Genomic DNA, 26507 nt, shown 5'->3' on the forward strand with positions numbered 1-26507 from the left:
CACTGTCCAATAGGGTATCATATCTGTCAAGTATTTTGGAGATTTGTTTAGAGTTCACTAGGGATTTGGGTGAAGTTGGGCAGTGATGTTGATCATCTGAACTTTGGTAAAGTCTGTAACAAGATCCCGCATGGCAGCTGATCGGGAAGGTTCGGTCACGTGGGTTTCACGGGGAGCTGGCGAGGTGGACTCACACCGGGCTCGAGGACAAGAAACAGAGGGAAATGATTGAAGATGGTTTTAGCGAATGGAGGCCTGTGACAAGTGGGATGTGTGTGTCAGTGTCGACACCTCTGTAATTCACTATTCATGTCACTAATTTGTATGTGAATGTACAAGGCACGATGTGTAAGTTTGAATTGAATGGAATTAAATTGAACTGATTTCTTACATCCTTCACATACATGACGAGTAAAAATCTTTATGTTACGTCTCGGTCTAAATGTTCAATGTGCAAACAAAGTAATTTATAATAATTTGTAATAAATTGAACAGTCCATATAACAGAGTATACTCAAATCAGCGTGAGTTAATTAGTCTAATTGCCTAGTGGAAGAAGCTGTCCCGGAGCCTGTTGGTCCTTGGGAATTGGAGTATAAATGTTTTTTTCCCCAGTCTAAAGGCCAATGTTGCAAACTACATGCAACACTTTTACAGCATCACCTTTTAAAGTTTTAAACAATTCAACTGGACTCCTGTCACATCCTGCAACCTTATTATTGGCAATGTTTTCTATCGCCCATTCGACTTCACTTTACAGAATGTCCGGCTCTAGATCGACGAGAGAGTCATTACAGGTGTCTTCGCTGTTGGATTATTTCCTGTACAATTCTTCTGTGTATTCCTGCCATCTCTTTTTGATGTCTTCTGCGCCTGGGAGCGGCGGGAATTCCAAACGGGTCGTTCGAACTATAAAGCGTTGTGTTAACCTGTATGGGACTGTTGTATAAGTCGTTGGTGAGACCGTGTTTGCAGTACAAATTATAGTTCTAACCGCTATATGTTTGAAAAGGCTTGGTTAAGGTGGAAAGAGTGCAGAGATTTTCGAGTCTGTTGTCAGGGCCAGAAGGCCTCAATTCTGGGAAGGGAATGGCCACTCTACGTTTTTCCACCCTGGATTGTAGGAGACTGAGCAGCGACCATACAAAAGCGTTTTAAATTTGAAGAACAGAGTACCTGACTCATAGTTTTTTATTTGTGTAATTTAGATCATCGCCAGCAGGAGGTGTTTTCTTCTACCCGGACGGCAGACAAACTGACGACAATCAATCAATGACAGTCAGTTAGAATGGACACAGGTATGCTCACTGGGCTCTTTCTCATTAAAACTCTGTCATCCTGGTACACGTGTAGTCAAATCGTCAATAATTCAGAGGGATAAATTTAGGCACTAAAAGGACACACAGCAAAACTTCCTTCATTGATTGTACTGGTAAAGCGACATTGAACACTGGAACAATTCACTAGGTCCAGCGCAGGGACCTAACAAAGGGAATGGTCGAATCACTCCGCTCACCATGCAGATCCTCACCTGAGTGAAAGGAGAAGGAGCTGCTGAAAAAAAGCAGTGGGTGTGCGTGAAATTCAGATAGGAATACAAGAGCGGGCAATGTAACAGTCCAGGGAACAGACAGAATCTCTGTCAGTATTTGGTACGCCCTGATGTGGGAAATGCCTCCGACAGCCAGTGAGAGAAATAGATGGTGTTTTCGCTTTTGGAAGGGCAGTGTGAATTCTCCCCGGATTTTCGGGTTGTTGCTCAATGGAGGTGAGGGGAGTTTCCCGGTATCTGTTTTTGTGGCCGAGTTAAGGAAGGTTATATTATGGGATTGGTTTAAATTGGCATCGTGTCCACATACACATGGTACACTCTACTATTTTATCTTCTATGACTGACTACAGATCTGAACTCCGCAATCTCCGCCTTCCTGGCAAATTGTGAGGATCACCAACTGTTCCGATTGACGAGATTCTACATGGAGCGGCTGCAGCAGGCGATTGAGGAGGGTGTGGAGGGAGTCAGCTTCATGTTAATGGCCGAGGATCACTTCACCGGGCGAGAGTATCACGTAAGTGGGAGGAACATAGACTGAGTGTAGATTCTACTGAATCAATCACAGACCGACAGAACCGGTGTAACGACACCTCTGGGCAGTGAAAATCCTGCAATGCTTGTGATCAACATCAAGAAAAGTATTTTCGTTTGCAGAAACCCTGAACTTTTATTAACCAATACAAGTCTCTGTCCATATTTCTGAACAGATTATCTTTTAGACAGACTAAGTTACAGACAATGATTGAGAGGTGAATTTAGTGATGTGACACTTGACGGACATTGCAAGTGGACAGAGAACCACTCTACACCACTCAGTCTGACATCACATCATTTTCCCAATGCTCGAGCTTAATGGCCATCACCAGACTCTGTTGATTACCCTCGGGTTTCCCAAAAGTCAAATATATAGTGACTTAATTCTCAACTCATTTCTCGAGTCTATCTTCAATCCCATCGTCAATTGAACAGGCAGTACTGAATATAGTCTCTCTTTTCAACTACTGACTCTCTTGCATTTGATCAAATATCCCAAAATGTCTCAACATGTCCCAACATCCCAACAGTTACCTTCTGTTCCTTGTGACTGTTCCATTTGGAGTTTATAATTACCACAGCATATACTGTTAACACTGGGACCTGCAAAATAATACAACTGAAAATAGTCCAAGCATCTGCGGCTAACTCGGAATTACCTGGAAACGCCTTTCTAATATTCCTCGTGTTACTGGGGCACATTCACATATTGCTCACCAGACTGAATTTTAGTGAAGAGCCACACATTATCCCTAACCCTAGCATTCCACACGAGACAGTTGACAATTTTAATCAAAAGTTATTTCTCTGCATTAGTATCATTTGACTTTGGTCTGTCAAACATGCACAATGGTCCTTCAGTTGTTGTCTGCTCCTCACTGCCAGTTTCCAGCTGTAGGCTGACACTGGGCCTCTCACGGAGCCTGGCAGTGAAGTGTGAACCTTCTATGTTTCACCAGATATTACCCGGGAGAAAATCAACAGTGACCCTGACATAGATTGACTTAGCTATATTCATCAAACTCTACGAGAGGTGATTGATAAGTTCGTGCCCTAAGGTAGAAGGAGTCAATTTTAGACCTAGCATATTTATTTTTCAACATAGTCCCCTCCTAGATGTGCACACTTAGTCCAGCGATCGTGGAGCATACGGATCCCTTCTTTGTAGAAGTCGTTGTCTTGGGCCTCCAGAAGAGGTCCACAGCAGGGGTGATTGGCCTAAGGAGATGAGTTCTTAACTTCAAACTTTCAGCATAATCACTCGAAGAGTTGAACTGCACATGCATGTAACGAGAGCTGTATAACATCGCCTTCTACATTAGGCCACGAACTTATCAATCACCCCTGCTGTGGACACTTTCTGGAGGTCCAAGACGCCGACTTCATATGCTCCACCACGGATGGACTAAGTGTGTAAATGTAGGAGGGGACTATGTTGAAAAATAAATGTGCTAGGTTTTCTAAAATTGACTCCTTCTACATTAGGCCACGAACTTATCAATCACCATCGTATTCTGGCAGGAACTTTCGAAATCTTTCATTCTAATCATTTGTTCATTTGAACTCTGTACTCTCAAAATATCAGTTTTGCAGGCCTCACACTTACCAAGCACATCTGTATCAGAAAACAACCAGTCCTAATCTACTTTCGTCAGATCCTTTCTGGTACATTTTAATATAGCCTTTCTCCAATTTAGAACCTTAACCCGAGGACCAGACCTCACGTTTTCCATAATGATCTGTAAACTAATGGCATTATGATCAGCAGATCCAAAGTGTTCCCCTGCACACACCTCTGTCTCTTTTGCAGTCTTGATCCCTAATAGGAATTCTAGAATGCGTCTCTTCAGTTGTGATCAGAATATATTGATTACAGAAACTTCCCTAGAGAAAATTGACCTATACTATCCCATCCAGCCCTTTAACTAGGAGTGCCAGTCAATAAATGGAAAGTTAATTGTCTGACATCAGATTCCTGTGTTTCTTGTTTCTGTGATATCCCTTCACATTTTGTTCCTCGAAATCCCATTGACTATTGGGTGCTCTATAATATAATCCCACTCATGTGATCATCCCTTTCTTATTCCGTAGTTTCCACCCATGTAGTCTCATTGGACCAGTTATCCAGTTTGTCCTGTCTGAGCAATGCAGTGACATTTTCTCTGACTAGATATGCCACCCCTCCATCTGTAATCCCTCCCACTCTATCGAATCGTGTCTAACACAACGGAACCCTGGAATGCTGAGCTGCCAGTCCTGCACCTCCTCCAACCGAATCACATTAACGGTTACAATGATGTAATTCAACGTGCTGATACATGCACTTGGATGATCTGTCTTTCCTACCGTACACCTTGCATTGCAATAATACGCATTTCGGAAAAAAATGTTTTACGATACTTATCCTTTAGTTTCCTGACTTTGTATGTCGGCTTAACAACATCTTTCCCATACAACCACTCCACTATTCACTCTGGTTCTTCATCGACCCCTTTAATTCAAGTTTAACACTTCCTCCTCCCCATTCAGCGCTAACAACTCTTCTCGCAAAGGTATCAATCCCCCTCCAGTTAGGGTGCAAACCGATCACGTGTGTCCAAGCCCCAACTTCCTTGGAAGAGAGCCCAAACATCCAAACCCTCGATCATGCACCATCTCATCAACCACACGTTAGACTATATTATTGTCCTCTTACAGGTTTCACTAGCACGTGTGTTACATACCAGCAGCAATAGATTATACAGTGAGTCGGACTTTACTGTTAAAACCACTCTCTTTATTAGTATCTACTTATAGTAACTTAAACAAATTAAACAGAAGTTAACTGTGTGTTCATTCTCTCTCCCCCTCTCCCACTCCCCATGGGTTTAAGTCTGCAGCAGGCTGCTGCAACTTGTGACTGATGTCATCGTCCCGACTCACTCAGGCGCTCTTAAAATAAAACTCACAGTATGAGCCCACTTCTCTCGTAACCCGTGGTACGGGTAGCAATCCCGAGAACACAACCCTGGAGGTCCTGCACTTCAGCTTAGCATCTCCCTCCATGAACTCACTTTGCAGGACCTCATCACACTTCCTACTCTTGTCATTAGTACCACCGGCTGCTGACCACGCCCCTAAGAAAGCTTCAGACTCGCTGCAAGATATCACTGGCCGTGACAGCACACCATCCAGAATTATTGTTCTCGTCAAAAGAATCTCCTGTCGGATCTTCTAACCTGTGAATTCCCCTGTTAGTGCAGTTCACCCTTCCGAATCACAAAACGAAATTCAGTGCCAGAGTCATAATCGCCGTGGCTTTCCTCAGCTAGGTCATACCCCGCAACTGTAAGCCGTTTACCTGTTATACAGGGGTTTCCTGCAGTGGCTGCCTATCCCCTTCCTGCCCATCACCCCTCCCCCCCCCCCCCCACCCGCTGATGGTGACTCAGTTACCTGTGTCCTGCGCCTTGGGTATAGCTCCCTCCCTGTAAAGCCTGTCGTCAACCTCTCAGCATCTTAAATTATCCTATGTTCATCCAGCTCCAGCTCCAATTGCTGAGCACACTCTGTCAGAAGCTGCAGCTGGATGCAATTCCTGAAGGTGTAGACACTGAAGGTCTCCCTGCCTTGCCACACCCCGTATGAAGAGCATTCCACTATCCTGCCTGGTATTCTCACTGTTCTAATCGTGAAAAGGAAGGGAAAATACTATCTAAAATCTACCTAAAGCCTCCACCTCTCCTCACAGAACCCTCTCTGACACAAAGCCTCAACTCCCCACTCTATTTCTGGCTCACTCACGCTATGTGTGCTCTGTTTAAAACTAGCCAGGTGGATGATTCCCCGCAATCTCTGGCATTCAGAAGGTAATGACTGACCTCGCTCTCTTCTTTAAAAATCTTTTTCCTGCTATGAACACTTCAATGGCAGTTAGTTATCTCTGGCGAGCAGTATGTGCTGAGTCAGACCATGTTCAGGGTAGTTTTGCACCCATCCCTCCGCCCCTTAATATTTTCCCCATTGTTCATTACAGGGCGTGACTGAGCTCGCGGAGAAGGGAAACCGATCGGGCGCTTCCAGACTCCTCCTGGATCTGGTGATGGAGAAGGGCTCCGGGGCCCGGAGGGTGATGTGGGAATCCTTTGTGAAACTACATCACCATTTACCGAAGCTGAGCAGAATACTGAATGAAATACGGGAACGTGGTACGGTAAACAATACACTGTGTGTTACAGATGTAAATGCTGATGAATTTACAGTATTACACAGAACAGACTTCATGCAGGTTAATCTGTTTGAACAGGTGACGGTCAGTTCGCCTACATGGACACTGAGCGGGGTTTATCTGAAGTGCCCAGACATCTGATAGGTAAGTGATGGAACAGATATCTCAAAGTCTTTATTTCACTCTCAGAGACTGAATGTGAGAAGTAGCGGTCCCAATACTGACCCCAGGGAAAACCTTTAGTCACAGGCATCCAACCAGAATAGGCCCCTTTTGTTCCCACTGGCTGCCTCCTACCTGACGGCCATTCCGCAATATCGTTCCTGTAACGCCATATGGTTTTATCTTGTTCAGCAGTCTCATATGTGCACGTATCAAATGCCTTCTGAAAATCCAAGTAGATCGCATCCACTGACTGTCTACCCTGCTTGTTACGTCTTCCAAGAACAGATTTGTCAGGCATAACTTTCCTTTTCAGAAGCTATGCTGACTTTGACTTATTTTGTCATTAGACTCCAAGTACCTCGAAACCTCCACCTTAATAAGAAACTCCAACACCTTCCCAGCCACTGACGTTTGGCTAACTAGCCTATAATTTCCTTTTTTTATGCCTTCCTCCCTTCTGAAAGAGTGGAGTGATATTTGCAATCCTCCAGTAATTCTTGAAAGATCATGACCAACGCATCTGCATCTCTCAGGCAACCTCTCTCAAGGCTCTGGGATGTAGTCAATATGGTCCAGGAGACTTATTCACCTTAAGACGTTTCAGTATGCCGAACACTTTTTGTTTTGTCATAGTTATGGCACTCACTCCTACTGCCCGTCACTCGCAGACCACTGCACACCGCCACTCTTCATATGACTGAAAAAAGCGTCTATTCTCCTGCTTTATACTATTGACTGGGCTGCCCTCATATTTCATCTTTTCCCTCTGGTAGCTCGTTTTGTTGCCATGATGGATTTTAAAAGTTTTCCATTCATCCAACTTTCCACTCACTTTTGCTAGCTTATATGCCCCTTCCTTGGCTTTTATGCCATCCTTAACTTCCTTTGTCAACCACGGTTGCCTGCACCTGCCATTTCAGAACTTCTTCCTCTGTGGGCCACATCTATCCTGCGCCTTGTGAACTATTCCCAGAAACTTCAGTCATCTCTGCACTGCCGTCACCCCCACTAGTATCCTCTCTAGTCCACCAGTGCAAGCTCCTCTCTCATGCCTCTATAATTCGTTTTATTCCATTGTGATACTGATACATGTAAGTTATGCTTCTCCCTCTCAAATTGCAGAATGAATTCAATATCTCCTAAAGGCTCCTTTATATTAAGCTCACTAATTATTATACAACCCAATCTAAGATAGCCCTTCCCCGAGCAGTCTCAAGCACAAGTTGCTCTCCAAAGCCATCTTATAGGTATTCAATAAATTCCATCATTTGTGATCCTACACCTTAAGTATGGGTGATTTCCTTATTCCCCTTGAATATTAAAGTCCCCCATTATAATTGTGTCATTAGCTTTATTACATGCCTTTTCCAGCTCCCTTTGCGATCTCAACCCCACATCTTGGCTACTATTTGGAGGTCTATATATGAGTCCAATAATGTTTTTTTTTACCCTCGTAATTTCGTATCTCCACCCACAAAGATTCAGCATTCTCTGACCCCATGTCACCTCTTCCTAAAGATGTAATTCCATCTTGAACCAATAGAACCACACGACCTCCTATGTCGTCCTGCTTGTCCGTTCGATACAAAGAATATCCTTTAACGTTAAGCTCCCAACTATGTCCTTCATTCAGCCACGACTCAGTGACGCCCACAAAATCATACCGACCAATATATAATTGCACCAAGTGTTCGTCCACCTTGTTCCGAATGCAAAGCACATTTAAATACAACACCTTCCGTTTGCATCTGCGCCCTTTCAATTTTGCCTCTGTGGTACAATTCAACACTTCGATCCGTCTATATCTGAACCCAATCATGAGCTTGTCCTTCCTTACATTCTTGTTACACTCATCATCTACTTGTCAACCTGCTGGTTCATCCTCAGCTCAGTCATCCTGGTTCCCAATCCCCTGCCATATTAGTGTAAAACACACCCAACAGCTACAGTAAATCTGCCTGCAGGAATATTGCTCCCCCTCGGATACGAGAAATATGTCCGTTTTCTACAGGGCACGCCTGTCCCAGAGGTTGTCCCAATTATCCGAAAACCTGAATCCCTGACCCATGCTGCAATTTTTCAGCCAATTATCTGCCAGCTCATCCTATTCCTATCTTCACTGTCGTGGAAACAGAAAGTAATCCCGAGATTACTATGATTGAGTTTCAGCTTCTCAGCTTCCTTCCTATCTCCTATCTGTTTTCCAGACACGCTCCCTTTCTTTTCCTATGTCGTTGGTAACAATATGTGCCACGACTTCTGGCTGCGCACCCTCCCTTTTCAGGATATTGTGAATATGGTGGGGGTGCATTGCCTGAGTTCATGTACCAGCTCCTCAGAGAATAGGAGACACCGGGAAATCTGCAAACTATGAATAGCGGGGAGAGCTGAGCTATTAACAGCGAATCTGAATTAGATTAGAAATGTTTCTGTGCCATCATTCATTTTCAGACACTCTGTCTCTGAGCTCTTAATTTCACCCAAACAACCTCTTTAAAAAGTTCTTATTACTATGGGAAATACGTGAGTGTTCCGTGTTCATCAGATCATTGACAACCTATTTCTGTCCGTCCTCAGATGTTCGACAGAAACACATGGAGACTCTACGGGCACAAACTGAAACACTGAGAGTGAACACGATCCTGATGAGGGAGAAGGTGAAGGTTTTCCAGCTGGTTGATCGATACGCTGAGCTCACGGTCATTTCTACTGTTCGAGATCGGACACTGGTGGAACATGAGCTGCTGGCAAGAGGCAGAGACCACGAGGAGTGGAGACAGAAACATCTCCGCGGGGAGCTGGAAAAAATCCGGACTGATCAGATATTCAAGAAGAGTTTTGTTCAAAGATTGAAAAATTCTGCCTTTGGTAACAAATCCGGCGTCTCCGCAGCAGTGGTCGGAGTATCAGGAATCGGGAAAACCACGATGTTACAAAAGATTGTTTATGACTGGGCCACAGGGAAAATATACCAACAATTCCAGTTTGTCTTCAGTTTCCAATTCCGAGATTTAAACTCCATTAACTGTAGAATAAACCTGAAGGAACTGGTTCTGGATCAGTATCCTTACTTTGGGAATATCCTGAGAGAGGTCTGGAAGAACCCAGAGGGATTGCTGTTTATATTCGATGGTTTGGATGAATTCAAACACGGAATCGATTTTGCTGACAGTCGCAGAGATACAGAACCCAAACACCAGTGCCCAGATCCCGAGTGGTGGTGTGAAGTGTCGGACATTGTGTACAGTTTAATCCAGGGCAAGCTGCTCCCAGGGTGTTCAGTGCTGGTGACCACCCGCCCCACTGCTTTACGTTTATTGGAAAAGGCTGATATCAGTGTCTGGACTGAAATCCTGGGATTTGTTGGTGAGGAACGGAAGGAATATTTCATCAGGTATTTTGAAGATCAGACAGTGGCGGCAGCTGTTTTCAAACACGTGGAGGAGAACGAGATCCTGTACACAATGAGCTACAAACCCTCCTACTGCTGGATCCTCGCTCTGGCACTGGGCCCCTTCTTCACACAAAGAGTCCGGGACCCGCAGCGAATTCCCAAGACTAACACCCAACTGTACTCCTACTATATTTACAACATCCTGAAAAACCACGGCCGTGAGATTGAGAACCCCCGTGATGTGTTACTCAGGGTTGGTCAGATGGCCTTCAGAGGAGTGTCCGAGAGGAAGATTGTGTTTACAGATGGAGATTTGATCAAGAACGATCTGCAGCCTTCCCAGTTTTTGTCCGGGTTCCTGATGGAACTTTTGGAGAGAAAGGATTCTGCCCGGAGTGTGGAGTACACATTCCCACATCTCACCATCCAAGAGTTTGTAGCTGCAGTCGCACAATTCCTGAATCCACATCCCGGGGATATCCTGAAATTCCACACTGAAGTCCACAGCACGACAGATGGGCGATTTGAGTTGTTCCTTCGTTTTGTTGCTGGTCTCTCCTCGCCAATGACAGCTCGGGGACTGGAGAAGTTTCTGGGTCCATTTCCTCATCAAACAACCTGCCGGGTGATTGACTGGGTGAAGGAGGAGGTTAATCGTCAGATTGGAAACGCATGGAGTGAAGCTGGTAAAAGGAGCCTCCTGAACACATTGCACTACCTATTTGAGTCTCAGAATCGTGGACTGGCTCAGGACACATTGGGTTCTGTGGAAACACTTTCATTCAATGGAATGACACTGACCCCGATTGACTGCGCGGTCCTGTCACATGTCATCGTACTCTGTGATACAATGAAACACCTCGACCTGCAGGGCTGCCACATTCAGTGTGAAGGAATCCAGCGGTTGAGACCCGGGCTGCACAAGTGCCAGGAGTTGAGGTAACTTGATTTATCTCTCACTGTGAACTGTGAAACTGTTCCATTGTGTTGTTTCAATGTAAAGGGATTTGGGTAAATCATTAATAAATCAGATTGTGAGGAATTGTGACAAATCAACAGGGGATCGGTCAGTGATTCCCCAAGGACGATAGGGTTCTGTGGTTCCTTGTGAAGTGATGTTGGAGACTTCATCAGATCAGTGAACAACGGCCATTGGTTTAATGGTAGTAAATCACAGGAATGGCCGTGTTTCTCGCTGCCTGTGACACGTCCATTGACAATGTTCCTTCTCACTGTTACTGACACCCAGACTGACACTGACTGCAGCAGGTGGGTCAGAGATTCACACCCCTTTCCTGGTGAGGGACAAGAGACCGTCAGCAGACTGTCCCAGTGAGAACGAAAGAAATACCATTGTGAAATTGTCCTCTCTGCCTTTCCCCTTGTGTGACAATCACCATCAGTCCCACTGTATGACTGTGCTCACTACCAGATACCCAGACCCCGTGGGTGCATCTCCTCTCCTGATTGTGGGCCTCAGTTCAGACGCACCACTCCCTTGCAATCTATTTCTGGATCATCTCATTTTATTGGATTATCTTTTCCCATCGGTATACTGCTGTGGGTCTTCTCATCCCCAATCCACTTCCTCCTGTGGGACCTCTCATCGCCGTCCCACTTCCTCCTGAGGGTTCTCTCTTCCCCAACTCCTTCCTCCTGAGGGATCTCTCATCCCCATCCCCCTTCATCCTGCAGATTCTGTCTTCCTATCCCTTTTCCTCAGGTGGGGGATCTTCCACCATCTCCCATCGACACTTCCCCATTCACAAATCTTCCTCACTGTGGGACTTACTCCCATCCTTCATCCCTGCCTCTCCCGGCCCCCTCACATCAGAAACACTTTTCTAACCATTGGGGAATGGGACAGAATATGTGGAATTTACAGGGTCGCACCGACAGACTAAATTACTGACATTCTGTGAATACCCAGGCGCTGGTCAGTGAGGGACATTGACAGTGATGGGATCTCCGATCAGTGATTTACTGAAGGGTTTAATGTTTCTTGAAATATCCCAGTGAGAGAAATTCTCTCAGACCGATTGTTTGAATCACTTTGTTCATCAATTTGTCTGTTTGTGTTTAGCCTTGGGTCGACTAAACTGGGAGATTCAGAAGTTAAACTCCTGTCTGCGATTCTGGGGAACCCTAGGTGTAAAATACAGAAACTGGGGTAAGTACCAGACCGTGGGAGATTGAATTTAAAGTCACTGGGTGTCTGACACTGAACATTAATGTGATCATTAATTGTGTTACTGATAAACACTGGGGATTTGTACCGTCTCCTGTCTCTCTGCGTCCTTCACCCTCACTCTCTCTCATCTCCAGACTGAGGTGTGTCGGTCTCACAGTTTCTGGTGCCGAGGATCTCGCCTCCGCTCTCAGTACAAATCTATTACTCATGGAGTTGGAGCTGAGTAATAATAAATTGGGAGATTCAGGAGTGAAACTGGTGTCTGTGGGTCTGAGGAAACCGGAGTGTAAAATACAGAAACTGTGGTAAGTACCAGACTGTGGGAGATTGTGTTTACAGTCACTGGGTGTCTGACACTGAACATTAATGTGATCAGTAGAAACAAAAAAACATAGAAAACCAAGAGCACAATACAGACCCTTCGGCCCACAAATCTGTGCCGAACATGTACATTGTGACGACCTAGGGTTTACCCAAAATCCTCCATTTTTCTGAGCTCCATGTAGCCATCCAGCAGTCTCTTAAAGACCTTATTGTATCCGCCTCCACCACCGTCACCGGCAGCCCCTCCCACACACTCACCGCTCTCTGTGTAAAATCTTGTCCCTGACCTCTCCTCTGTACCTACTCCCAAGCACCTTAAAATTATGCCCTCTCGTGCTCGCCATTTTAGCCCTGGCAAAAAGCTCTGACTATCCACACGATCAATGCCTCTCATTACCTTGTACACCTCCAACAGGTCACCTCTCATCCTCCGAATTTACTCAACCTATTCTCATAAGGCATGCTTTCCAATCCAGGCAACATCCTTGTAAATCTCCTCTGCACTATTTCTGTAGTTTCCACGTACTTCCTGTTGTGAGGCGACCAGAACTGAGCACAGATCTCCAAGTGGGATCGGAGTAAAGTCCTATATAGATGCAACACTACCTCTCGGCTCTTAAACTCAATCCCACAATTGATGATGGCCAATACACCATGTGCCACAGAGACAACCTGCGTAGCTGCTTTGAGCATCCCTGTTTGAGGGACCCCAAGATCCCTCTGATCTTCCACACTGCCAAGAGCCTTATCATTAATACAGGCAGTCCCCGAGTTACGTACGAGTTCCGTTCCTGAGTCTGTCATTGTCGAATTTGTACGTAAATTGGAACAAGTATATCCGGTATTATTTAGCGTCAGATCGTTAAACGTTTGACTTAGGATATAGTATATATTTTACCTTTCTATGCATATAAAACAATTAAGAAACGTGTGTATTCCAATAATTAACCCACTGCGTTGCTTCGTAATAATTGTAGCTTTCATCAGGGCAGGGATTTTCACATGCTGCATTATTCTCACTTTATCCTATAAATTTTTCTGATCGTTGACCGACTGTAGCCTTACGCTTTTCCAATGAGAAATGGCGTTTCACCTTTTTCCAAACTTTTTTTTATTTCCACTTTATTTTCAATCGCAATTGCCTCCCGTCAATGGAACAGAAACACTGCGGGCGGCGGGTCCAGAGATCTGAGACAGGATAAATGGGACAGGTGGGGGTTGTGCTGGGCTTGGGTATTTGATTCTCCACAATATTTCGCGTGGGTATTTAAACTGGAGGTGGCAGTGTTTTTTTTTACGAGGTCGCATAAAGAGCTCGACATGAACCCGACACGGATGGTACCGGAGTCACTGGATCGACATCAACCCGGGACCGGAGTGGTCTGTCACTGCATCGAACCTCCGTTATCGAGCCCGGCGCTCATCTCACTGCGCCACCAGCCGACCGGAACGGTGGAGGGGGGCGGGGGGGGGGGGGGAGGTCAGTGTGAATATTACTAAAGAAAATTTGTCAACTACAAAGTTGAACACTCAACACAGTGTCAACGGCAACAACTTAAAATGGCGTACGGCGTCGCGATCCGACTTAAAATAGCGGACGGCGTCACGATCCAACTTAAGATGGCGGACGGCATTCTCCTTCCTCGGGTCATAAGTACGAGTTGTCCGTAAGTCGGTCGTAAGTAACTCGGGGTCTACCTGTACTATATTCCGCCATCATAATTGAGCTACCAAAATGAACCACCTCACACTGATCTGGCTGGAACTCCATCTGCCACTTCTCAGCCCAGTTGTGCATCCTATCAATGTCCTGATGTAACTTCTGAGAGCCCTCCACACTATCCACAATACCTCCAACCTTTGTGTCATCAGCAAATTTACTAACCCATCCCTCCACTTCTTCATCCAGGTTATTTATAAAAAACACAAAGAGTAAGGGTCCCAGAACAGATCCCTGAGGCACACCACTGGTCATCAGCCTCCATGCAGAATATGACCCATCTACAACCACTCTTTGCCTTCTGTGGGCAAGCTAGTTCTGGATCCACAAAGCAATGTACCCTTGGATCCCATGCCTCCTTTCTTTCTCAATAAGCCTTGCTTGGGGTACCTTATCAAATGTCTTGCTGAAATCCATATACACTACATCTACTGCTCTACCTTCATCAATGTGTTTAGTCATATCCTCAAAAAATTCAGTCAGACTGGTAAGGCACGACCTGCCTTTGACAAAGCCATGCTGACTATTCCTAATCATATTTTGCCTCTCCAGATGTTCATAAATCCTAACTCAGATGATCTTGTCTATTAACCTACCAACCACTGACGTAAGCTTCAGAAGCCTTTCATTTCCTGGGCTATACCTACTCGCTTTCACGAATAAGGGAACCACATCCGCAACCCTCCAATCCTCCACAACCTCTCATGTCCTCATTGATGATGCAAAGATCATTGCCAGAGGTTCAGTAATCACCTCCCTCACTTCCCACAGTAGCCTGGGGTACATCCCGTCATGTCCCGGTGACATCCAACATGATGCTTTCCAAAACCTGAAGCACATCCTCTTTTTTAATATCGACATTCTCAAGCTTTTCAGTCCATAGCAAAGCATCCCTACAATCGCCAAAATCCTTTTCCGTCATGAATACTGAAGCAAATGACTCATTAAATACCTTCGCTACTTCCTCCGGTTACATACCACTTTTCCATTGTCACACTTGTTTGGTCCTATTCTCTCACATCTTATCCTCTTGCTCTTCACATACTTGCAGAGTGCCTTGGGGTTTTCCTTAATCCTGTCCGCCAATGCCTTCTCATGGCCCCTTCTGGCTCTCCTAATTTCATTCTTTAACTCCTTCCTGCTAGCCTTACAGTCTTCCAGATTCATATCATTACCTAGTTCTTTGAAACTTTCGTAAGCTCTTCTTTTTTTCTTGACTAGATTTACAACAGCCTTTGTACATCACGGATCTTGTACCCTACCGTCCTTTCCATGTCTCATTGGAATGTACCTACTCAGAACCCCACGCAAATATCCCTTGAACATTTTCTACATTTCTTCGGTCCGTTTCCCTGAGGACATTTGTTTCCAATTTATTCTTACAAGTTCCTGCCTGATAGCCTCTTAGTTCCCCTCACTCCAATTAAAGGTTTCCTAACTTGCCTGTTCCTATCTCTCTAAAATGCTGTGGTAAAAGAGAGAGAATTGTGATCACTATCTCCAAAATGTTCTCCCACTGAGAGACCTGACACCTGACCAGGTTCATTTCCCAATACCAAATCAAATACAGCCTCTCCTCTTGTAGGCTGATCTACATACTGTGTCAAGAAACCTTCCTGAACAGACCTAAGAAACTCCACCCCATCTAAACCCCTCGCTTTGGGGAGATGCCAATCAATATTTGGGAAATTAAAATCCCCCACTACAACAACCCTGTTATTATTACTCCTTTCCCGAATCTGTCTCTCTATCTGCTCCACGATGTCCCTGTTACCGTTGGGTGGACTATACAAAACACCAAGTAGAGTTATTGACCCCTTCCTGTTTCAAACCTCCACCCAAAGACCCCGTAGACATTCCCTCCATGATTTCTTCCTTCTCCGCAGCCGTGACACCATCTCTGATCAACAGTGCCACACACCCACCTCATTTGCCTCCCTCACTGTCCTTTCTGGAACAATTAAAGCCTGGCACTCAAAGTAGCCATTCCTGCCCCTGAGCCATCCTAGTTTCTGTACTGAGCACAACATCATATCTCCAAGTGCTGATCCATACTCTAAGCTCATCCGCTTTATCCATCATACTCCTGGCATTAAAATAGACATATCTCAAACCATCGATCTGAGTGCGTCCCTTCTCTATCACTTGCCCATCCTCCCCCTCGCACTGTCTCCAAATTGTCTCTGTTTGTGAGCCAACCTCCCTTTCCTCCGTTACATCAGTTCGGTTCCCACTCCCCAACAATTCTAGTTTAAACTCTCCTCAGTAGCTTTAGCAAACCTCCCCACCAGGATATCGGTTCCCCAGGAATTCAAGTCCTTTTTATACAGGTTACACCCGCCCCAGAAGAGGTCCCAATGATCCAGAAATCTGAATCCTTGCTCCCTGCTCCAATCCCTCAGCCACGCATTTATCCCGCACCTCTTCCTATTCCTATTCTCACTGTCACGTGGCACAGGTAGTAATCCGGAGATTACTACCTTTGCAGTCCTGCTTCGCAACTTACTTCCTAACACACTGCCCTCTGTTTTCAGAACCTCTTCCCTTTTCCTACCTATGTTATTGGTACCAATATGTACACGACCTGTTCTCCCTCCCACCGCAGGATATCTTGGACCCGATCTGAAACATCCCGGACCCTGGCACCTGGGAGGCAAACTGCCATCCGCGTTTTTTTCCTGCGTCCACAGAATTGCCTGTCTAACCTCCTAACTATAGAGTCCCCTATCACTACTGCCTTCCTCTTCCCTTCCCTACCCTTCTGAGCCACAAGGACTCTGTTGCTTCCCACTAACCCCCTCCCCATAGGCCGACCCCTCCAGCAGTACTCGAACGGGAGTACTTATTGTCAAGGGGTACAGCCACAGGGATATTCTCTAGTCCCTGCTTCTTGCCCTTCCCTCTCCTGACTGTCACCCACTTCTTCAGTCTCCCGTGGCTCCGGTGTGACCACCTGCCTATAACTCCTCTCTATCACCTCCTCGCTCTCCCTGACCAGACGAAGGTCATCGAGCTGCATCTCCAGTTCCCTAACTCGGTCCCTAAGGAGCTGCAGCTCGACACACCGGGTGCAGATGTTGCCGTCCGGGAGGCTGGGAGTCTCCAGGATCTCCCACAGCTGACACCGAGCACAGAAAACCAGCCTCACACACATACTCTCTCTCTGTGTTGTAAACAGATAACCTTCCTCGCCTCGACCCTTTATCGCCGAAGCCCGGTTGAGCCAAAGCCTTTCTACTCTGTCTCCCGCTCCTCTGACGCTCGCTCTGTAAATTTGTCTTCCTTTTAAACTCTTCTCGCTGTTCTCACTGGCCGACTTGCGCAGTCGTGCTGAAGAAAAAAAAATCAGTAATTGTGTTACTGATAAACACTGGGGATTTGTACCGTCTCCTGTCTCTCTGTGTCCTTCACCCTCACTCTCTCTCATCTCCAGGATGTGGAATGTCGGTCTCACAGATTCTGGTGCTGAGGATCTCGTTTCCGCTCTCAGTACAAACCCATCACTGACGTGGCTGGACCTGGGATACAACTCGCTGACAGACCGATCTGTCCCCGCTCTCCGCCGCCTCATACTGACCCTCCCGAGTCTGGAGCGGATCCGGTGAGTGTTTGTGTTAATTTTCAATGCGATAAAATGTCAGCGGATCCGTGGGTTTTCTGGTGATATTTGTCTGTGAGTGTTGTTGAAACATTAACCCCGGTCCGCTGTTACTGACACTGTTGTGTAATCTGTTTATTTCATCTTTATTCTTCCATCTCTTTCAGGCTATGGGGCAATCTATTCACTGAGACCAGGAGGAATGAACTGAGATCTCTGCAGGAACCCAAACCCGGACTGACAGTGGATCTGAACAACTGAATGTGTGAACATGCCCGCCCGCGGGATCAGGATACTTTGGCCGATATTCCCCCTCCTCTTGAAACTCCCCCCTCACTTTTAACACCCGCCCTCCCCTTTAACTGTCGTCCGTACCTTTAATGGCCGCGCGCCGGTGGTTATTCCTAACGGTTATAACGGAACCGGCTTCAATCTCGAGAACGGTGACATCGGAAGACGTCCAGCTGTGCAGCTTCCGCCTATGTGCAGGTTCGAGACTCCCCCACGTGTGACTTACACAGACAAGGACGAGCCCGGGGTCCGGGTTTCAGTCTGTGACACTGGTGTCCAGGGGTGGGATTATCTTGGGAGAGCATCCTTTTGCTCCCTTTGCTGAGGACGGTGCATTCGGCAGTCTGGCCGATATAATGATGTTAAATTGACAAATCCCTCGGCAGTGACCCTGGATCTGCCCCGGACACGGCCCTGAAGTGTGACTTTATAATCATCGGTTCCCCGATGCAGAGTGACGGTGAGAAACGGGACTGATTATTCAACCGGTCACTCGTTGTCGCCGGTCAGTTAATTGTGTGTGACTGTGAGTGAGTCGGGAGCAGCTTATTTATTCCCGCACGTCAGCAGCTCACACATTGTTTAATTTACATTTGCATGATGAAATCAATAAACCGCTGTAACTTCCTGTCCTGGTGCCGGACTCGAGTTTTATTTGAGCTTATTCGAGTTTTATTCGAGTTTATCTGCAACAGTGGGTCGGAGCTCCTCACACTGACATAGCAGGCTAAGGGAGGTCGGACTGGCAGAGTCTGGGAACCCAGGATCTCATCTCCACCGAACTCCGGCGTCAGGTATTCTTGGTTTCGGACTTGAGTGTCATTAGAGGAGAAACAGTGACATGGGGTTACTGCTGCTCCCTGCACCTGATGAACTGAAATAAATGGTAGTGCATTGGGGAATGATGCATAGTTCCCTGAAGGTGGAATGTCATGTGGATAGGGTGGTGAAGAAAACTTTTGGTATGCTGGCCTTTATAAATCAGAGCATTGAGTATAGGAGTTGGGATGTAATGTTAAAATTGTACAAGGCATTGCTGAGGCCAAATTTGGAATAATGTGTACAGTTCTGGTCACCGGATTATAGGAAAGATGTCAACAAAATAGAGAGAGTACAGAGGAGATTTACTAGAATGTTACCTGGGTTTCAGCACCTAAGTTACAGAGAAAGGTTGAACAAGTTAGGTCTTTATTCTTCAGAGCATAGAGGGTTGAGTGGGGACTTGATAGAGGTATTTAATATTATGAGGGGGATAGATAGAGTTGACGTGGATAGGCTTTTTCCATTGAGAGTAGGGGAGATTCAAACAAGAGGACATGAGTTGAGAGTTAGGGGGCAAAAGTTTAAGGGTAACACGAGGGTGAACTTCTTTACTCAGAGAGTGGTAGCTGTGTGGAACGAGCTTCCAGTTGAAGTGGTAGAGGCAGGTTCGGTATTGTCATTTAAAATAAAATTGGATAGGTATATGGACAGGAAAGGAATGGAGAGTTATGGGCTGAGTGCGGGTCAGTGGTACTAGGTGAGAGCAAGCATTCGGCACGGTCTAGAAGGGCCGAGATGACTTGTTTCCGTGCTGTAATTGATATATGATTATAATTGTTCTGAGCTCCAGGCTGAGCGACGTCAGACTTGCAGAGTCTGGGTGCCCAAGTATCTGACCTCCACACTACGCCCATTGGAACTAACTGCCCCCGCAGACAGTTAAAATCGACTGTAATGTCAGATGAGATTTGACTTACGTCCTGAGTGCAAAAGGAGGGAATATCGGCTCCCATTACACACTTCCAGGGTCAGAAACAGAGTGAAACTCCCTCCGCAGCGTCCCTCACACACTGTCGGGGTCAGATACAGAGTGAAGCTGCCTCCACGCCGTCCAAACACGCACTGCCGGGGTGCGACACAGAGTGAATCCACCTCTGCATCGTACCTTTACACATTCCTGGTGTCAGACATAGCGTGGAGCTTTTCTAACTGAGCTGGGAGAAATCGAGGAAAAACTCCAGACTCGGACAACGCCGTTTCGGTCGGTGAAAGTGGATCGCGGGGTGCAATGTATTTTGCGTCCTGGAACTACTCTGGAGGCTATGGAAGACTTGTTGGGGAGAGATGGTCTTTTTGCCACTGAGAAAGAGTTCGGGAAGCAGTGTTTTATCTGAGGAATGATGAGTTGGTGCATCGAGCCCTCAATAGAGCGATCACGGTGGAGAACATCTTTTTACAGATCGAGCTGGTGACAGCTCCCACACAACTCATCGTCCTCGGTCACGTAAAGCCTTTCATCCCCAACGAGGGCCTGCTTCCCGCACTAGCACACTTAGGGCAAGTAAGATCATAGATAACTGCCATCAGACACAAATTTAAGAATCTCTTTCCGGCGACAGGTATTCATGCAGCTGGAAAGAGAGGACGATGTTGAGGGCCGGTTTACTGTCCGGCACGAGGGGGTAGATTATCAGGTGTATTGGAGCTCTGAGCACCCACGGTGCCATGCGTGCGGGGAGGTGGGACACTTTCGGAAGGACTGTCCTAACACCCGAAACCCTAGGGAGTCCACTTCGGGCACCAGTGCCCCAGCTACCTCTTCCCCGATCCCATTCCTGCGCCTACACCTGTCCCTGCCCCTGCCACATTTCTTAACTCTGTTTCAGTCCCTGCTCCTACCCCTGTGGTTCAGGCGGGTGGTCCTATGTCTACGTGCAGGGAGGCCCAGGTGAGGACCGGGGTGGAACCTGTGCGGGGAAGGAAAGCGAGGAAGAAGTCCAAACACATGAAGAAGTCGGCCCCGAGACCGCAGAGCTCACGCCCATTTGCCCTGAAGTGGAGCGGGAGGCTTGGGGAAATGCACAGTCGGACGGGGTGATGGAAGCGGAGAGTAACGCTCCATCGGTGAATCCCGCACCTGTGTGCTCCTCCGGCTTGAAGAGGAGAAGGGAATGTTCCCCCAAGAGGGCAGGGAATCTAGATGTGGGGGAGTCAAAGAAAGGGGTGGGAATCCGGGTGGAAGGTGTGTCTAACCCTGAATCCACCAGTCCTGTGGTAGGTGATTTGGTTGTGCAGGAAACTATCTCTAGCCCTGTTTGCACAACAAAGACAGACCTGGAGCCCTCCGCCCAGGACTCAGCAGGAAGCGCCACCCTGGAGGTAAGTAGTAATATGGGCGGAGAGGAGACCAAGCTCTCTCACTGTCAGCATCAGGCTGCCGGTGGATCCCTTGGACCAGAGCTGTTGGGGTCCCCTTCATGCCTATCTCCTGGGGAGGGTGATAAGCTCTGCATGCCGACCCCATCAACTAATGGCCTGCAGGGAATCCCTGGGGATTTTCCCTCCATCGTCGTAACTGTGGATAAGACTGATGCGACGGTGGAGCGGGAAGGTATGAGTGAGGTACCCGCTGCGCAGTGTGGGTCACAAGTGCAGCCACCTATTAGAACACACGAGGTTGAAGATGGGGGATCTATCTGCAGTGAGGGGTTGGAGGGAGACTCTTTTGATAGCGAGACAATGGACCCCCTCACCTCTCCTGAGAAATCCCCATTGATTCCTCTGGAGGAGATTAGAGAGTTCATTCACTCCTCTGTGGGTGCAAAGCATCGGTCTAAACTCGCCTCGCTTCGCTGGCCTAGCATGCCGAGGCTGGTGAAGTCCCTGCGAGTCATCCTCAGACGGAAGGGGAAGAGGAAGTGGAATGCTGTGTCAGGAACGACAGACGGCAGCTGAAATCCTTCCTGGATGACCTGGTGAGAGACATCAGGGTGGAAAGCAGCCTCGCTCCTTCGGGAAATGGTGGGTCACAGGGTCGCGATGGTAGCAGTCGGGCCCGGAAAGCAAAGAATATTCTTGGTTTTCTTCGGGATAGTGCGGCTGAGGGCACCACCGCTCTCAGCGGGAAGGGAACTGGTGCTGACACCTAGTGTGCTCCCGACATGAAACTTACCATAGCTAGTCTTAATGTAAACGGTAGCAGGGGCTCTCTCCGCAGAAATGACAATCTCTCAGTACTCAGGGATGGGAGATACGCGGTGAGTTTCCTGCAGGGAACCCATACCACCCCGGGGGACGAGTCCGCTTGGCTCCTGGAGTGGCAGGGCGGGCTCTACATGAGTCACCTTAGCTCCAACTCTAGCGGGGTGATGATCCTGCTGGCCCCACCCTTTCGGCCAGAAGTTGTAGGAGTCCAAGATGTCGAGCCCGGCCGTCTGCTCCACCTGGCTGTGCGCCTGGATAGTGTACCGCTGCATTTTATCAACGTGTATGCTCCGAGGCGCGGGGTGATGCAGACGCGCCTATTCTGTCAGCTGTCCACCTTGCTGAGTTCCATTGATCCTGGGGACTGCGGCATCCTCGGGGGAGACTTCGACTGTACCCTCGAGGTGGAGGACCGCTCGGGCCTCCCACGCGACCCGGCATCGGCAAAAAAGTTAAAGGAGCTAGTCGGCTCCTTTGACTTGGTGGACAGCTGGCGGAATCTTCACCCCGACTCTAGCGTCTTCTCCAGAAGATCTAGAGAGGGGGGTTCCCGGATAGAGTGCCTGTATATCTCTCGGGCTTATGTCTCCCGCGTGTCGGCGTCCTCCATGCGGCCAGTGTCGTGCTCGGATCCTCACGTTGTATGCATGGTATTTACTCCTCTGCACCCTCGGGTGGGATCTGGGTATTGGCACTTTAACAGCAGGCTGCTGGAGGACAGCCGATTCCGGGATTCATTCCGAGCGTTCTGGGCCACCTGGAGAGAGAGACGGAGAGAGTTCAGCTCCCTACGGCTGTGGTGGGATGTGGACAAGGCCCAAATCCGGTTTTTATGTCGGGAGTACACTAGGGGGTCGACAAAGAGGCGGGGTTCTGAGACTGAGCTGCTTGAGACAGCGTTGCTTGACCTAGAGGCCCGTCTTGGTCCGACCGGTGGAGACCATGAAATGTGGCAGGAATACCAGGAGAAGAAGGACGCACTCAGGAATCTGCAGCTTCAGCAGTACCGAGGAGCATATGTGAGGTGGCGGATCCAAATGCTGCAAGATTTGGACCGCGGCTCACCCTTCTTCTACTCGTTGGAGAAGTGGCGGGAAGTTCAAAAGCAGCTGGTGGAGCTACCGGCTGCTGATGGCTCCTCCATCACGGACCCCGACGAAACTATCAAAGAAGTCCGCACTTTCTATCGGTCCTTATTCTCACCAGATCCGTCAAATGCAGAGGCGTGCAATGAGGTCTGGGAAGATTTGCCTAAGGTCAGCCCAGAGGAAGCAGCGCGTCTGGACGCTCCCCTGACTCGGGAGGAGCTGTTTACTGCCCTTCGGCAACTCCGGAGGGGTAAGTCCCCTGGCTTAGATGTTCTGAGTGTGGAGTTTTATCAGGCTTTTTGGGATCTCCTGGGGGTTGATTACAGCCTTGTTCAAGGGGAGAGCCTAGCCACCGGGGAAATGCCCCTCACATGGCGGAGAGCTGTTGTGGTCCTACTGCCCAAGAAGGGAGACCTCCGCCTGCTAAAGAACTGGCGCCCGGTCTCCCTCTTGTGCGCGGACTACAAGATCTTCGCCCTGGCAATGGCCAACCGTCTTGGTTCAGTACTGAGACAGGTGATCCATCCTGACCAATCTTACACGGTCCCGGGCCGCTTCATTCAGGACAATGTCCACCTAGTACGGGACCTGTTCCACCTGCAGTAGGAGACTGGGTCCCGGGCAGCGTTTCTTTCTCTTGACCAGGAGAAAGCGTTTGACCGGGCAGACCACAGTTTCCTGGTGGGCACTCTGCAGGCCTTTGTGCTCGGACCACACTTTGCGGCCCGAGTTCGGCTCCTATTATCTGCCGCAGAGTGCCTTGTTAAGGTCAATGGATCACTGGCAGCGCCCATTCCCTTCAGGAGAGGAGTACGTCAGTGGTGCCCCATGTCTGGTCAATTGTACGCGATCTGTGTCGAGCCATTCCTGAGCCTTCTTCGGCGAAGCCTGACAGGTCTGGTTCTGCGTGAACCGGACATGGAGGTCGTCCTACGGCGATGATGTACTCCTCATGATGACAGATCCCAATGACCTGCGGAGGATGCGCGAGTGCCAAGAAGTTTTCTCGGCAGCATCCTCCGCTAGGATCAACTGGGTGAAATGTTCCGGACTCTTAGTGGGTCAGTGGCAGGTGGACTCCTTGCCGGAGGAGATGAGGGCTTTTGAGAGGAGCACTAGACACCTCCTCTATCTGGGAGTCTACCTTAGTCCTTCTGGGGAGACCTGGCTGGCGAACTGGCAGGACATGGAGACGAAATGCATGGCCCGGCTGGGGCGCTGGTCAGGTCTTCTCAGGGTGCTTTCCTATCGAGGCAGGGTGGTGGTCATAAACCAGCTGGTGGCCTCCATGTTGTGGTATCGGATGGTCACCTTGGCCACTCCTGCCCCGTTTGTTGCGAGAATGCAGAGGAAGTTAGTGGACTTCTTCTGGGGCAACAGGAAACACTGGGTCTCTGCAGTTGTCTTGAGTCTCCCAGTGGGAGAGGGCGTACAGTCGCTGGTGTGTGTACGTATGCGACTGGCGGCTCTCCGCCTCAGGACTCTGCAGAGATTCCTGGACGCCGAGCACCCTCCTAGGTGGCACGTGTTGACGACTTTCCTCCTCCGGAGGGGCTGCTGTCTTCACGAAGACATGCGGCTACCACCGGCGGGCGTCAGCCGTACTGCTTTGCGGAGTCTGCCCGGCTTCTATCAGGACCTACTGAGAGTCTGGAACATGGTTGCCTCAGGCCGGGTATCTCCTCCTCTGGCAGAGGGCGGAATCCTGGCCGACCCTTGCCCTACCTCGACATATGTCGGTGTGGCACAGGTGTGTGGACCGGCTCAGTCTGAGCTGCTTGTCGGGCCCATGTCCCGCAATCTTATCCGAGATCCGAGTCCACACAACTTGAGCCGTCTCTCCTGGACACCCACAATCCCACTCAGGGATGCAAGTAGGAAGTATTTGTATGGGCTGCTGCTGCATACCCTCCACTTTCTTGCCCTTGTCCACCGTCCCGACATGCCATGCGGTCGGTATTTCCACCTGGAGATGAGGAGGGTCCCCACCGGAAGTCCCTCTACGAGGGGGTTCTTCCTCTGCACCTTGCGGATCTGGGGTGGAGGCTGCTGCATAGAGCGGTGCCTTGTAATAAATTCTTTAATTTGTAGACGGATCTCCCAGCCGCATGTCATTTCTGTGGTCTGGAGGAGACCGTGTACCACATGTACATGGAATGTGCGAGGCTGCAGCACCTTTTTGCGTTTTTGCGTGGGCTGCTTCTCGCCTTCTGGCTGTATTTTTGCCCCACCCTATTTATCTATGATCATCCAGTAAGGAAGGGGGCATGGAGGGATGAGGATGTCCTAGTCAACTTGCTCCTGGGGCTGGCGAAATCCGCCATCCGAGGGACTTGGAAACGGGTAGCGGGAGGATCTCCCCCAGCAGACTGCCTGGCAAAGTTTAAGGGTGTATGTTCGTGCCCGGGTAAACATTTAAAAGGGACACGCGCAGACCACGGCGACCTTAGAGGAGTTTCGATACCGTTGGGCTCCGCGGGGAGTAAATACCATCATTGATAGAGATGGAAACATTTTGGTTTAATGTGTATTGTTTATTTGTTGAGAAGTAATTGTGTTAGTCACTGTTTTGTATATATAACGCAGAATTTGTGAAAAAGGTGAAGAGAGTCGGCGGGAGGACGCAGCCTTGCTTTACACCGTTCCCTATTGGGAAGGGCTCTGAGAGGTCGTTGTTGTGTCTGACTTGGCCACGCTAATTTCGTGTAGCTGGATGACCATGCTGGGGAACTTTGGGGGGCATCCCAGTCGTTCCATGATTTGTCATAGACCTTCCCTGCTCACAGTGTCGAATGCCTTGGTCAGGTCTTCACCATCTTCTTCAGTAGGATGCTCGAAAGGGTCACGGAAGACCGTGATGACGAGGACGGTGTCTACATCCGGTACCGCCCCGATGGCTGCCTGTTCAACCTGAGGCGACTACAGTCCCACACCAAGACACTGGAGCAATTCATCCGAGAGCTCCTCTTCGCCGACGATGCTGCCCTCGTTGCCCACACAGAGACAGCCCTGCAGCGTATAACATCCGGCTTCGCAGAGGCTGCCGAGCCCTTCGGACTGGAAGCCAGCTTGAAGAAGACAGAAGTTCTCCATCAGCCCTCACCTCAGGAAGATTACCACCCTCCCCGCATCACCATCGGCGAGGCAGAGATGAAGACAGCCCACCAGTTCAGCTACCTGGGGTGCACCGTCTCGTCAGATGCCGAGACCGACAAAGAGATTGACAACAGACTGGCAAAGGCCAACAGCGCATTCGGCAGGCTGTGAGAAAGAGTCTGGAACAACAAGCATCTGAAGAAAGGCACAAAGATCAGCGTGTACAGAGCCGTTGGACTCACCACCCTCCTGTACGGCTCCGAGCCCTTGGTCACCTACCGTCACCTCCCACGACTCCTTGAGCGTTTCCACCAGCGCTGCCTCCGCACCGTCCTCGACATCCACTGGAGTGACTCCGTCACCAACATCGAAGTCCTC

General features: G+C 48.5%; 1 protein-coding gene across 1 annotated transcript in view; it reads left to right on the top strand.

Annotated features, from left to right (window-relative positions):
- LOC140721524 (NACHT, LRR and PYD domains-containing protein 3-like) overlaps positions 1–21890 on the top strand; it is a 42369-nt gene extending 20479 nt beyond the window's left edge. Inside the window, exons 3-10 of the mRNA XM_073036338.1 lie at positions 1209–1298; positions 1903–2069; positions 6105–6276; positions 6375–6440; positions 9039–10443; positions 11939–12025; positions 20628–21120; positions 21603–21890. Coding sequence (XP_072892439.1) covers positions 1289–1298; positions 1903–2069; positions 6105–6276; positions 6375–6440; positions 9039–10443; positions 11939–12025; positions 20628–21120; positions 21603–21890 — 2688 coding nt within the window. The 5' untranslated portion in view covers positions 1209–1288. The remainder of the gene's footprint in view (positions 1–1208; positions 1299–1902; positions 2070–6104; positions 6277–6374; positions 6441–9038; positions 10444–11938; positions 12026–20627; positions 21121–21602) is intronic.
- Positions 21891–26507: the final 4617 nt, after the last annotated feature.

Source organism: Hemitrygon akajei, unplaced genomic scaffold, assembly GCF_048418815.1.
Source record: "Hemitrygon akajei unplaced genomic scaffold, sHemAka1.3 Scf000057, whole genome shotgun sequence".
Classification (NCBI taxonomy): domain Eukaryota; kingdom Metazoa; phylum Chordata; class Chondrichthyes; order Myliobatiformes; family Dasyatidae; genus Hemitrygon; species Hemitrygon akajei.